Below are 15,225 nucleotides of genomic sequence, written 5' to 3'. Positions count from 1 at the left end.
TTGGCAAAGAGCCTACCTTTTGTTTTTGAACCCTAGCTCTGCCGGCACCTAGGGAAACCTAGCAAACCTATACATTTTTGAAAACTATACACCCAGGGGAATTCAGGTTGGGGTGACTCGACTGCCTACCCCCAGGTTCTGTTACCCAGAATCCCTTGCAAATCTAAAGAATTGTGGAAAAAATGCATTTTCCTCACGTTTCTGTGGTGGAAAGTTCTGGAATCTGCGTAGATCAACAAATTTCCACCCACCCAGCGTTCCCCCAGGTCTCCCGAAAAAAATGGTACCTCACTTGCCTGGGTCTGCCTAGTGCCTGCGACAGGAAACAGCGCAAAACGCAACGTGGTCGGACCGCAATTTCGTAGTGAAAATGTGCCCTTTTTTGGCAAAGAGCCTACCTTTCGTTTTTGAACCCTAGCTCTGCCGGCACATAGGGAAACCTAGCAAACCTATACATTTTTGAAAACTAGACAACCAGGTTAATTCAGGATGGGGTGACTCGACTGCCTACCACCAGGTTCTGTTACCCAGAATCCCTTGCAAAGCTAAGAAATTGACAAAAAAACGCATTTTCCTGACATTTCTGTGGTGGAAAGTTCTGGAATCTGCGTGTATCAACAAATTTCCACCCGCCCAGCGTTCCCTCAGGTCTCCCGAAAGAAATGGTAACTCACTTGCGTGGGTAGGCATAGTGGCTGCAACAGGAAAAGGTCCAAATTGTGGAGAATTCAAAATAACCTATAGGAAAACTACCTTGTTTTTTTTGGGGGGGGGGCACCTGAGTTTTTGGCCCGGGGCTCGGCGGCCATCTTTTGAAACTACCAAACCCAAATAGTTCTGAAAACTAGACACCTAGGGGAGTTCAGAGAGGTATGGCATGCATGAGTCCCCCAATGTCTTCCTACCCAGAATTCCTTGCAAACCTTAAAATTAGGTAAAAAAAATCACTTTTCCAAACCTTTTTGCGTGGGATCTCCGTACCCGGCAAAAATGTCCTACCACCCAGCGTTCCCCTTGTTCTCCCGAGTAAAATGATACCTGAAAAGACGGTCACAATCAGGGTGATCCCGTGCCAAAGCAGAACTATTGTCAACAAAATGCATCATCCGAAGCAGAAGCAAATACCTATCACGACTCATGTCTGCCGTAAATATAGCTGTTGCCATCAAGGGACGAGTAGACCAATATGAAGCCATTGATGGTTTCCTAAGCAAGCCCATCAAAAAAGTTAAACCCAAAAACTTTTTAATCTCCTCCAAATTTGTGGGAGTCCACCGGGTAGCTCTAGCGTAGGGCTTAAGGCTGGCACTGTTCACCCTCAAAAAACTTCAGCATACAAATTAGTCTGCTCTACAATCTCTGCCAAAAACACATCATCCATAAACAACTTGAAAAAATCAATATGCAAAAAGTAAATTCAGGCAATGCCGGCTGCACCATGCCTGGTGCAACCCAGAGGTCAGAACTTTCAACGTCAAGTCTTGCAGTCGCAGGCTGCCGCCCAGCTGCCTCTTGTCTCACTACACCAACTGGAAGACTAGCAGCCCCAGGCTGCAGCCCAGATGTCTCTTGCCGCACTATTGGCACAGCAATGTCCTCCGCAACCACAGGCACTTCATCCACACCAAAAGTAGCTTCATCAGCACTCACGAGTGTCTTCATCATCAGATGAAGCCATGTGTAGAGAAAACTCACTACCTGAATCTTCACCTCCCACCTCTGGCTCAGAATCAGAGTCAGTCTCTGGACCATGGTCAGAGGAAGAATCAAAAAGCATTCCAACAACTTGCTGAGCAGTAATCCGGTGGCTAGCCATATCCTTACAACTAAAGGAGTCTGCACAAACAACTCAACAACCCCAACACTGTGCAAAGTAAGTTAAAAAATGTAAGCCTTTATCACAAATATCTATATTTAGAAAAAATATACAATTCACTTACAAGAGACAACTACACTCACCAGCACATACTCTGCAAAGACACAGCAAATAGGCAACAATATCCCACTAGAAAGAAGAAAAAAACTTACATCTACAGAAGTACACAACAAAAACAAATGCAAAACATGATTTACAATCACAAAAAACAGAAACCAAACATACTCGTATTACTACACACTTTGCAAAATAAAGAATTACATTACAATTGAACAAAAAAAGGTCTCTTTGCCAAACACATGCAACTACAGAAACAGCAGAACAACAGACCCACCAGTAACGGAACCGCACACTGCAACAATCTAAAGAGAAAATAAAACAATACACATTAGAAGAAACAAAAACAACACTCATTACAACAGGGTATGTCACAGGGTATGTCACAAATGGGGTGTCTGTCCCCCATGGGAGGCAGAATATAAATCATTATAAACGTGGGCCCCCTGGAAGCAACCCTACGGAGGGCAGAGAGGCCAAATAAAGACACGGCAGAACATACTTTTGAGAACAAATGGGCCCAAGGAAGCAACCCTTGGCCAAGGGGTCGGGCCCTATAAAGAAAAAACAATCCCTGGAGTCTAGTGGGCTTTTCTATCCCCCCTGGGTCTAGAAACGGTAAAAAAAACAGCCGATCTGCCCCCAGTCTAAACCAAAAAAATATGCCCCAGGAAGCGACCCATACCCAAGGGGTCGCTTCCTATCAACAACAAAAAATAATCCCTGGTGTCCAGTGGGCTTTTCTGCCCCCCCCTGGGTCCAGATCACGCGCTAACACTGGCGATCTGCCCCCAGGGGGGGGCAGAAAAGTCTATATTGAATTTTTATGCCCCTGGAAGCGACCCTTGCCCAAGGGGTCGCTTCCTTTACTAATATAACACAATCCCTGGTGTCTAGTGGGCTTTTCTGTCCCCCCTGGGTCCAGATTCCCCTAAAAAACGGGCGATCTGCCCCCAGGGGGGCAGAAAAGTCTAAACAAAAATTACATGCCCCAGAAAGCGACCCTTACCCAAGGGGTCGCTTCCTTTCATTACAAAACATAATCCCTGGTGTCCCGTGTGCTTTTCTGCCCCCCCCCTGGGTCCAGATCACACGCTAAATCGGGCAATCTGCCCCCGGGGGGGGGGCAGAAAAGTCTTTTTCAAATTATGAGGCCCCTGGAAGCGACCCTTGCCCAAGGGGTCGCTTCCTTTTCTAAAAAAAAAATCCCTGGTGTCTAGTGGGGCATTCCTGGTGCAGGATCGCGACGCTGTGCACGATCCTGAACCAGGAATGCCCTGCATTGGGACATCAGGTGAGAGGAAACAGTGTTTCCTCCCCCCTGAGGCCTCAAGGCACCGAGAAACGCCCCCCCCCCGCCCCACCGGAGAGCAGGAAACACACCTACCTGCTCGACGTGCTGGAAGCAAATGGTTTCCAGCGCGTCTAGCACTTCCTAATGACGTCGGCGCGCGCGACGGCGCGCTGACGTCACCAGGAAGTGCGGGGGGGGGGGTGGAGGGGCAGCGGAAAGTCTTCCACTGCCACCCCCACTACTGGCAAAAAAATCGGTGCCCCAGGGGGGAGCGCCAGCACTCCCCCCGAGGGCTGTGATGATGACGGAGCGGTTCCGTCATCAGCACAGCCCAACCGATGCTGATGACGGAACCGCTCCGTCATCAGCATCGAAGGGGTTAAAGGTAAAGCCTACAACACATGACATCCACAACCCAATTTAGTGAAAAGAATACTTTAATGATTAAAACAACAAAAAAGTTTTTATGAGGATCAAGATGTATGATTTTTTGTTTTAAGAAAGTGCAAAATGTGCCCATAGAAAGTAATGACGTTCTTATCTGTCAATGTTGGACTGTGTGGATTAGGAGACCGGGTTGTGGGTACCTTTTCAAATCGACCACAATAATGCACGGGTCCCAGCAGTTCACTGTAATCAACAGTTTTACCTTGGGACTTTGGGGGTCTTTGAAAGTATGGCAGGCAGCCCGCTGCATCAGTGGAGGCTCTTTCTCACCAAACGTGAAATGTCAACCATGCTTGGAGATCTCCACCATGTCTGCAGACACCATTTTGCCATAAGAGCTTTCAGTGCAGCAGACGTACTTTTGTCTAAAGCAAAATACCAGCAGAGTAGAACGCCATGATATGGTTGCCAGTAGATATTTTATTTTGCAGTCACAATCCCCAAAACTGGGGTCTATTTATGGAAAGTTAAATAACAGCGGCTCTAGCATGTAGGCAGAACATTTTTTTTAAATATGTTTTTACATTATTTTGTTATGTATAATAAAAACATATTCATCACAACTGTAACATCTGTCATTGGAAGGTACCATCACAAAGGACATTGCTACATCAGCGTCAATGAGTCCTCAAAAAATCAAATACAGAGAAAAAACATAAACCAGCATACTGTCCTCTTCTCCATGGGTTCAACAAACAAAAATAAATAAAGCTTTCTTTTGAATGGGAGTATGGGGGAAGGGTGGAGCGGACTCACCTAACCTTCCTGTCGATTCCATAATGGAATAAGAACAAACAATGTTAACATATTTCAGGATAACTGTCGTTCTAACCAAGTTCTCAATAATCATGCCATCCTCGTGAAGGATCACTGCATTTCTTTAGAAAAGGACCTACTTTATTATAAAAAAAAAGCCCCTCAATACCTCCTCAGGAGTAGCAAGCGCTATATAAATCCTAAACCTTCCCTCTTCTATCCCTCCACTATCCTTTTCAATCCAAATAACAAACTCGCATGTGCACCGCTAAAATTAATTTCATATCACCCTATACTAATTCCCCGCTAATCCTTTTTTTGGTTCCAGAGTAGCATGCTACTCACCGAAAAAAGCACTTCAACGTCTCATCAGGGGTAGCAATGCACTATATAAATATAGTTACAATTTAACTCTTGTGATTAATGTATAAACTAATTCTAGTTTTCACTCATTATTTTTCTGCCATTTCAATGGAAAACGTTCTGTAGGTAAAAGACTGATCCTCCTTCAACAACGTATGCAGTTTCTAGTCTGTAGCACACTTCTGTGCATCAATGAGAATCTGCAGTTTACAGCTCATAGAAATGAACCAGCGCAATCAGTATACTATTTCCCATATACAGGTAAAATAAGGAGGGCTGATATATGGTAACCGGGGCATTATATAGTAATGTCAACTCCTATCTAACCGTTCTGGCCCACAATAATACCATAACACTTAACAGTGTGCAGTCAATTATAACTTATGGAGGCTGGTTAATAACTCCCTTTTCCTGCTTCATGCTCTTACCCTCACACAAGACCATTCTGCTATGGGTCTTATCCATCACTCAGTACTGTACCAGCCCCTACACCAGTCATCACCAGCTGAACAGAAATGGAATACCTGAAGCGATCTGACACAAAGCTGGCGACTCGGAGGACTGCACTCTAGTCCAGCACTGCTGGTCCCATTTAGCTACCTTTTATGTGTGCTGCTTTAAATTTCACAATGGCACTCAGATATGAGATGCCAGTAACAAAGTCCATCCGAGCAGATCTTCCCAACCACTTCTCTCACCAAGCATGCCTGCTCAGGGCCAGGAACTGTGAACAAAATATCAGACTGGACAACCCAGTGCAGTAACCAGATAAATAGATTATGATCATATGGATTACCACAAAAAGTCCTGCATAGTTGCTCAGAGCTGTGCGCATACTGAAAAACTGTGGTGCACAATTATCTCAACCTAATATAAACTTATTTCGACTTCTACTTATGTTGGTTGTCTATTTACTCACCTATATACAATTGTGCGACCTCCTCTGATGTGTCTGTGAAATGTACATTTTGTCCCAAATTCCTGTCCTGAATTTTGATCCTTTGTCCTTAATTTTTACACTCACCATCCAGAATTTGCAGCCATGCCAATTGGTCACCCTATTCAGGAGTGATCGGAATCGCAAGATTATTTAGGATGCTAGACAGGCCTGCCGGGAGCAAGAGAAAGTACGTGCTGTTGGCCTTCTTGCCAGGCCACGCTCCCCCACAAAATCCTTGTTACTGCGCTTGATTATAGTTCATAAACCAATGATTTTGTTATTTTTTTTGTGTATAACCTTAATATTAAAGACGAATTCAGAGACTAAACCAAACTTTTAGTAAAAGTGTAAATTATTTCACCAACATCCAGCTAATATGTTTGCTTGAGTGTCATGGGGCCTTTCAAATAGTTCTTCTTTTTGGTATAGAAAAAATTCTATGCTAACCAATAATATGGAAAAGCAGTAACTTGGTGATAAAATGTACAGGGCCAAAATATACAAAGAAAAACCTCGTAACGTGCACCGTCGCTTGTCTAGAACACGTCTGATTAATCGCACAATCATTAGTGCTGGAAAATATGGTTGTCATTTCATATCGTAAATGTATGTAACAACTACCTTGTAGATATGTTTAAGTATTTTTCAAGTACAGTTAGTGTAATGATTTCCGGTGACTATAAAAGGATTTCTGGTCATCTTTTAACGGAACATTTTTGTTCCCAATTTATAAGAGAAATACTTGTTATTAATGGTTAAAAGTAATACAAATGTGCTTTCTTTTAGATCAAGACCTTCTTGAGAACATGTTGCTTGACAGTGGCATTTACCCATTTGGATCATTGGTAAGAAATATAGTTTCTGTAAAACATATGCAAAGCAAAAATGAATGTGCTTAAGTTGGTACTTATGACTAAAATAGTGCTCACAGATGTATGTATGCGTTAAAGTATGAAACATTATATTTATAGCATGTGTTAGCCGCAGATACACGATATGCACACTCCTGCAATCTATTGTTGGGATCGGACTCTACAACTTGTTTTTCTCGAAGAAGTCTTTTTTATTGCTGACTTGACTTCAAATCTATTCTTCTTAGAGAGAATTGCATGTTCAGTGGCTCATTTGTTAGATAGATTTTTTAACGCCATCAGGTTTGCACAAATTGCATTGGAGCTTCGTGCATCTTCTACGCCTTCGCGGCCTGCGGACTCCTGATGGTCTTGTAGTGGCTTCAACTTGACAAATCCAACTTCGCCTTGTCAGCACCAGCTCTCGGGTTCAGGTTTCAGCAACTGTTCTGTTTCAGCCAGCTTCAACACTAGAGCCCCCCCAAGAATGTTCGGCTTTGGGTGATGAAAAGTAAAAAAAGAGAGACTTCTCAGGAAATTACTTCAATCCAGGCCAAAATATGCCTACTTGGGCCAGCACAAGGTCTGCAACCTGTGCTTGTTGCCAGAGCATAATGAGTAGGACTGCATAGCCTGCGGCCTGTTCAAGAATGAGACATTGCCCTGCAGACGTGACCAATGCCTACTCCTACTATGGAGATGACTACGGAAGCTTAAGGTGATGAATAACAGCTACAGATTGGCAATGAAGAAGATGACGGTCCCATAAAACGGATTGTCACCTTGTGCAGTCCGCACTAAGTTTCCTCCGTTGATTCCAGCCAACATGATGAGGAAGATGAAAAGGTAATGTTGGCTGTGGGACCTCCAGAGGGACATACAGCTTGCAGCTAGGGGCCTAGGACTAGGCAGCAGCAAGGACTGTGATTACCCAAGGTCCACAGACCCCCTCCTACACCAAAAGACTGCCACACAATGGGCCCACCAACAACTGGGTGCATCAGAGCCTTTGGGTTTTGGCTGACACCGAGAGCGTGCCTTTGAGCCAAGACAGGACAAGACTGCCCTCGATCCTGATCAGGCTCCTAGCAATAGGGACAGGCGTGGAGGTGATGCACAGCAGCACTAGGTGCCAACAAAGTCGTTAATGCTTGCGCACCAGCAAAACTTCTGATGCTCCACATCTCTTCGGGGTCGGAAAAGCCATAGGAGCCGAGCAAGCATACGACATTGACACACAATTTATCAGAACCAAGCCATAAGTCGACTCGAACTCTGAAAAAAAAACAACACCTTTCACTAGGGAAGCGAATTGAAAATCTTCAAGAGCTCATACACAAGGAGCGTGATATGCAAGATGCACACTTGCATGAGAAAGCCCATTAACATAAAGGGCAGGATATTGACCTCCCGCAACCTTTTCCAAAGAGGAAAAGTATGAAGCATAAGGCCACTAGACCAACGCTACTCAACATCACACCACCTTCCCAGCTTATGTCACCATCATCTATACACTCAGACAATGTAGACGCAGGGATCCCTAGTGTCAGGAAGCCGGGGGCACAGGTTTTGACTTACCTGAGGCGGATGAGGAATGTCCGTTACCTCATTATATCGCCCCTCTTCTTTGTTTTCAGCCCCGCAGAGAACAACTACCGGTGGCAGAACAAGCCTCCATCCTCGGGATCGACACATCCTGCGAGGTACGTAACCTCTTTAAGGGAGGACGCTTCAGGGATTCCTTTTTAGGTCTCGCCTTGGCAGTGCATGCGCTGTCTCAGCGAGACGTAAAGTAATCTGTATGTTGGCTGAAACTCTGTGTAATTTGTTTTAACGCTTGCGATTGGTTTAACTGTGGCATTGCTGTTCTTATCTTGCTTTCTGTTGGCTGTTGATCCGATAGTAACTTACGTGTAGTCCGGAAGCAGCGGCGCCTAACTACAGTTTTCGTCCGCCCCGCTCGCACTTGTTAAGCTTCTTATCAGCCTTAGCTGGAAAAGACCAGCTGTTGTGCTTTGCTGGAAGCTGCTGTGACTGGGGAGCTCTGCTGCTCCGTGTGTGTTTAGTTTCTAACAGACCATTTACATTTGTACGAACCCTTTTAAGGGATAAAAAGTGTGTTTTAATTTCAAACTACTGTTCTTGTTTACTCGCTTCTTTCCTACCAGTGCTTTACGGTCAGACTTCCTTCTCCCTGCCCTCGTTTGCACCACCCCAGTTGCCCTCTTTGGTCTTCCTGCCTCTTCGCAGGTCCCGCTCCCACTCATTTATAAACATTCTCTCTAAAGCACTGTCCATTAAAGCATACAAAACGTGGCCAGGTAAATATGAGCCAGGCGCGCTGTTGTGCTTTTTAATTAATTCCATCTTGTTTCTAGCTTTTTATATTCCGTCCTTGTCTAAGTTAATTGGTAATTATGCCTTCCTGCCTTTATAACGCCTACATGTGGCGGGTGGCCAGCCTAGACCCAAGGTTGCTCATCTACGGAGTAATCTCTTTGTGCTGGTAACTTTTCAATTTTTTTCGACAACATGGGAAAGCGTTATTATAACATAGGCAAAACGTGTTTGCGCTCGCATAGGATCAGTATTTTAAACAGATGAAAAATGGTGCTACCATATGTCATGAGTATAGTACAACCTAGTCTTCAATTGCCACTGCTTTTACATGAGAAGTGTAAAAGTGACAGTTCTTCGATATTTTGACAATTTTATCTCACTCATACACCCTATTTAACGCCACGCAGATTAGTTCCAACTGTAATCTAAAACTATAACAATTCTTAAGCAGCGAAAGTATTTTTAGATACATTTATAGCAATCAGGCTGTACTCGTATACTATCAGTTTAGTGTTGCAACAATGCCGTACAATTATTTTAGAAACTGCTTGCTAAACACCTTTTACTCATATCATCACTACTCGGCTGAAAATGGAAACGTGCTTTAGGTGTGAAAATACAGAATAATAAACCTCACGTGTCAAATATTGCTGTTATCCCGATGCGTTGTGGAAATACTGAACAACAAACTTCATGTTAAAAATTCGTTTTGTAAATGCTTCTGCGCTAAACCCAATGTGGTGTGAAAATGCTTTGTCGAAAAGCCATTTTATATAACAATTACATTTTATTTCTGTTCTCCCGAGGCGGTATGCAAATACTGAACAATACACTTCACATGAGAAAAGCGGTTTGTAAATGTTAACGTACCATCTTGGGACCCACATTCCTGTGTCTTATTTTGATTATATTTCCCTAACTCCATGGGTACGTGTGCACAAAGCACAATTAACCACCAATTGCAGTTTATAAACATTTTTGCACGATTTTATACGCGAATGTTATACTCTGGTAATTATAAAATCTATAGTAAACTTTAATGATTTTTTTACTTTTTAGTTGCAACCTACAGTTGGTTTCCCTACTTGGGCATCCTGCTGTTTCTTTTTCAAAAGTTACAGATATACATTTCACACATGCTGCAGACGAAAAGATTTTGATTTTTACAACGCGTAAGCTTATTCCCAGACAATGAACTCGTCTTGGTGTCCTTGAATCCGTGCTTTCTGTGATTTTTAACACTTCAACAGACTTTTAGGGTCCGTTACTTTCTACAAAAACAATGTCAATAACGTAGGAATTATTAATTCAGATACATGAGCTGAGATACAGGAAGATCTCCCATCGAGGGTGCAGCGATGAGGAGATTAGGTGCAAGGGAAAACAGCCCACCACACCAGAATGAAAAAAGGTGACGGTGGCCTATACCAGGACCCTGACAGCTTCCAAACTACAGACAGATGATAACACTCCTGCCAAAGTAACAGTGGCAGCCCAGGTGAGATGGACTGTAGGTGCAAGACAACCTATGCCTGTAATTGGCGATCCGTTTGTTGCCCACTGGCAACATCAAGGCCTGAGAGCAGGGATTGTGTGTCCAGTGCCCGAAAGCACGGCCAGGTGAGAGCATTCGCCCCCATTATTAACAGTGCTCTTGTCTTACCCCACATTTGTTGTACTCTTGAGACCTGTGGACGAACCCTATACTTATGCCATGTTAAACTTAAAACCCTACATAAGCACAGATCTTGTGATTTGAATTGTACCTTTAAATGCTTAGCACCCTGGTGAGGTCCCAGATACACAACGGATAGAGGCAGCGCATGTGTCTAAATCCATGTGCATACAACTTCCTCTCAAATCCAGGGCAAACCTAGGCATGGCACAGGTCTTTCCCTCCAGACACAGATTCCCTACTCTAAAATGCATGGGCAATCCTGAAAAAATATCTGGTGTTTATAGATATCAACATCAATTGCACAATTAAAATTTGGAGCCTAAACGTTAGGGGCATAAATACTCCAGCAAAAAGGTGAGCTGCAGAGTCTGTCCAGAGGGAATCTGAGGCCCAGATTTGTCTCTTAGAAGAGACACACCTCTAAAGAAAAACTGGATTCACATGAGAGCCAGACTGTTCCCATGACAGCACTTTTCAGCTGGCTGCAACAAGAAAGCAGGGCTGGCAGTGTTGCTATTATCCTCATTTGCTGGGGAGGTCAGGGAGATTACTGTAGTTCTGGATGGCAGGACATTTGCGCTTAGACTGATTATAGGAGTCTACACTTTCACTGTGGTCTCTGTATTTGCGTAATATGACCAACAGGAGACATTCCCCAAGGCCACTATTCCATTGATATTGCTGTCTCCAGACAATGAACTAATTATAGGAGGCAACCTTAATATGGTTATGGAAAACATGGCAGATAGCTCAGCTCTGAGATCAGGCCAAATGGGGGAACTCTCTAGGGAAGTTAAAGGATGGCTAGATGATCTTGGCCTGGTAGATACTTGGAGGAAGATGCACCCGACCCAAAAAATATTCACCTTCTTCTGCTCAGTAGACCACACATATGCACGATTGTACTGTTTTTAGGTACCTCTCGCATTATGGGACGCATGTCTGAGATCTTGATAGGAGTCCGACCTATATCAAATTTAAATTAACAAACGGATCGGATTCCTCAAAACCAACAGGATGCAATACAATGAGAGGGATACAGGGGAACATCATAATAACACTTATCTCTCCAAACACTTTACTCTAATGATAATTGCATCATCCCTGAAGCTTGCTCAGAAGCGTATATATTTTGTTAACATTTGTTAAGATTTCATTTCAATAGTGCATGAATATACATGAAGAAACAAGAAGAAAATAAACGAGACTTGAGAATAAACTAGAAACAATTGATATTACCGCTTAACTATTCAACCCTCTCCAGTGCTCTGGTATGGTTATGCCAATCCCATTCCCTCCCTTCCAAGTCCTCAGCTCAATCCAGGGCACCAACATACAGTTAAAAAGTAACAAGAACATTACTTGAACCGAGGAGCTTCTCAGTGTCCCCCTTGTAGACTCTGATTTTGATATTTGAAGTATTTTTATTGGCATATTTATATATTTAATACACAGTTCGTATACGAAACCACAACAATATTAACATTAGATACCTCATTGCCACTGCAATACATTACTGAAATACATCTTTCAGTACCATGAAAATGATCAAAGAGAAAAATCTAGTGTACAATATGCATTCCTTGGGCCCAGAGTGGTACTGCACAGCCAATATCTAGCACGTAACTGTCACCTCCCGGTTCAAACCAGAGTTCCCAGGATATGCTTCACCAGAGTTCGTTCCTGATAATTTACATGTGAGACTACCCACCAGCAGATCAAAATACAATTCTAACATTCTTGGTTTACAAAATGCTACTTCGATTGTTCAAAAACAATTCTAACAAAATGAATAGAGAGGGAAGAAATAACCCAACAAAAACAAAAAAAGAAGCAAAAAAGGGACCTTATGCAGAGGGGTGAAATATATTGTAAGTATCATTACAAGCGAGTGGTGGAGGCACAATATAATGAAGTGTCAAAGGTGGGGGCTGGGGATATGGGGGGGATAGGAGCCTACAATTGCAATCAAAGCTGTCCCATCCAGGCAGTAAGTGGCCATTTAACATTCCCCCACATTCCGTATTCAACAGCAGACACACCGGCTCCCAAAACGATCCAAATGTTCAATAGACATTGCAATTTAAATCCCTTTGGTGTTGGGCCCCAGGTCTGAATCTGAACCCGTCTTGCTAGTCACTTGCTCCTCAGGAATCTCCCAGGTCGCCATCACTTCCCTCCATTGCCCCACTATTGGGTGCTTTCTCCTGCCTTTAGATTCCTCCCATCTAAGTGCTCTACCTTCCGCCCCAGCCCACATGTTCGGGATGGACTGTTCCCATGAGGCACAGGGTCAAGACTGATTTGCATATGGCCATGTCTGAACTGGGGTGGCTTGGTGAGCAAAATTACGATGGATTAAACCCAGATCTGTGACTGGGGGTGAGTGTTTTGCCATTGGGCAACATTCCATTCATCATCTTGTTTTTTTTCCAGCCCACATGATGACATCTTTATTCCAGGTCTCAAATTAAGGTCCCCTCTGGGATTTCCATTTTATTGCAATGCAACATTTCGCCATGCCCAGCGCCAAGCCTATGAGTTTTTCCCTACCTTGCGCTTCGGCGTCCTGGGAAAGAGACCCAAAACACATGTCTGTAGTATAAAAAGTAGTTCTCTACCCAATACTGCTGTGAGCTTACCCAGCACAGCCTCCCAAAAGGTCGCAGGTCCCGGCAATCCCAGGTCATGTGGCCAAAGTCCGGGTGGGAGCATCGAAGGCAGAGATGGACCTCCCCCATATGTCACATTGAGGCGATGTGGTGTCATGTAAGCCATGTTTGTATAGTTAAACTGTATATATTTAAGACGTGTGTTATGAGAAATTTTCCCAGAGTAGTGCAGAACCCTCCGCCATTCCGCGTCTGTTAGGACTCTGCCCGTTCCCATCCCATTTTGCAGGCAGCTTATCCAGGGACGAACCAAAGCCACCTGGAGTGCCACATAAAACCATTTCACCAGGTGTCCCGCCGTCCCAAGCGTGAACAGGGCATGAAGTACAGGGTGTGTCTCCGGCTCGTCCCTACCTGCGGTCCATAACTGTGCAAAAGTAGGAGTCAGGATTTCATAGTGCAGGAACTGGCCTGGGGGCAGATCACAATCCTCCATAAGTCTGTCAAATGGGAGTAGGGACTTGTCTAAGAAACAATACCCAACATTATCTAGCCCTGTGTCTGTCCAGTGGGCTGATTTCTCATTCGTAAAGACAGACTGTGTGGCAAGCCTACACGTGGCAACATAGGGGTATATTTGGCGACTCCCCGTCCACTGCCCTGACATCTCCCCCAGGCTTGAAAAGCAGTACGCTGCAGCCAGGAGCAGTCAAGGGTGGGCGTCGTTGGTATGAACAATTTCGCCATTAGTAAGTTAGGGTGCGAGTCCGGGAGCGACAAAAAAGTTCCATCTTCGTTCTCACCCGTTATCCATTGTTCCAGCCACTGCAATTGACCAGCCAACATATAATATTCAAAGTTCGGCACTCCCAACCCACCCTCAGAAAAAGGACGCTGTAATGTTGTAAGAGACACCCTAGGGCATCCATCACCCCACACCAGGTCTCGCAACAGAGCATTCAGGGGGCAAAACCAGCCGCTAGGCATGAGGAATGGGAGATTGACAAAGAAATCCAATAGGCTCGGCAGCATTACCATTTTAGATAGGGAGACATGGGGCATTACCGGCAATTGCAGTGTACACCAGAAATGGTCACAGGCACGTACCGAGCGCAACGCTCTACCCAAGTTGCCTTCTTTCAAGCCATCAAGTAAATGGAAAATGTGGATGCCCAGGTACCTAAACGTATTCTGAGCCCATATAATGTCAGCCATCAGAATGTCTGGTCTAGGAAGTTGGCCCTCCACCGGGGACAGATACGTCTTCGCTGTGTTGACTCGAAGACCCGATAGGCGTGCAAAGTTGTCTAGGAGTTGTATAGCCGTTGAGGTGCCCACAACAGCATCCGACAGGTATAAAAAGAGGTCATCCGCATACAGGGAAACATGGTGTGCCCACCCTCCAGAATCCAGTCCAGAATCCAGTCCAATCCCATCCCCGCCCTGGCGAAGTCGCTCAGAAAGGGGTTCAATCGCGAGGGCAAAGAGGCGAGGCGAGAGAGGGCAACCCTGCCTGGTCCCCCGAAATACCTTATACTCTCTAGAGATTGTTCTGCCCGTTTGGACCCTGGCAGTTGGTGCCACATATAGAAGCCGCACCCTTCCCACCCAACCCTATGCACCTTATCACCTCGAACAGATAATCCCACCCAACCGTGTCAAAAGCTTTTTCCAGGTCGACGGAGAGCATTGCGGCCTGAAGTCGAAGCGGAGTCTTTGTATGATAAAGGATGGAGTAGAGCCTGCTGAGGTTGTAGGAGGTGTTACGGGAAGGGATAAACCCGTTCTGATCAGGGTGTATTAATGTCTTCATGTGAGGAATCAACCTACCAGCCAGCACCTTGCTTAGGATCTTAAAATCCAAGTTAAGCATGGAGAGGGGCCTATATTCTTTAACCCCCGCCCCTGGCGTCTTGGTTTTTGGAAGGGGGATCACCAGGGCTGTCCGGTTGGAGCTAGGCAGTTCTCACAGGCGTCTGCATACAGCTGGACCAAGTGCAGCGCAAGCATA

At 44.7% G+C, this 15,225-nt stretch overlaps 1 protein-coding gene across 2 annotated transcripts in view; it reads left to right on the top strand.

The window, feature by feature from the left end:
* NSUN7 (NOP2/Sun RNA methyltransferase family member 7) overlaps positions 1–15,225 on the top strand; it is a 972,952-nt gene that overhangs the window by 280,566 nt on the left and 677,161 nt on the right. For both annotated transcript variants that reach the window (XM_078678273.1, XM_078678274.1), the window contains one exon: positions 6,520–6,578. In XM_078678273.1, coding sequence (XP_078534399.1) covers positions 6,520–6,578 — 59 coding nt within the window. The remainder of the gene's footprint in view (positions 1–6,519; positions 6,579–15,225) is intronic.

The sequence above is a fragment of the Lissotriton helveticus genome, chromosome 2_2 (assembly GCF_964261635.1).
Source record: "Lissotriton helveticus chromosome 2_2, aLisHel1.1, whole genome shotgun sequence".
Classification (NCBI taxonomy): Eukaryota; Metazoa; Chordata; class Amphibia; order Caudata; family Salamandridae; genus Lissotriton; species Lissotriton helveticus.
The sequence above is the reverse complement of the archived record's forward strand: the minus strand, read 5'-3'. Positions and strand labels throughout refer to the sequence as shown.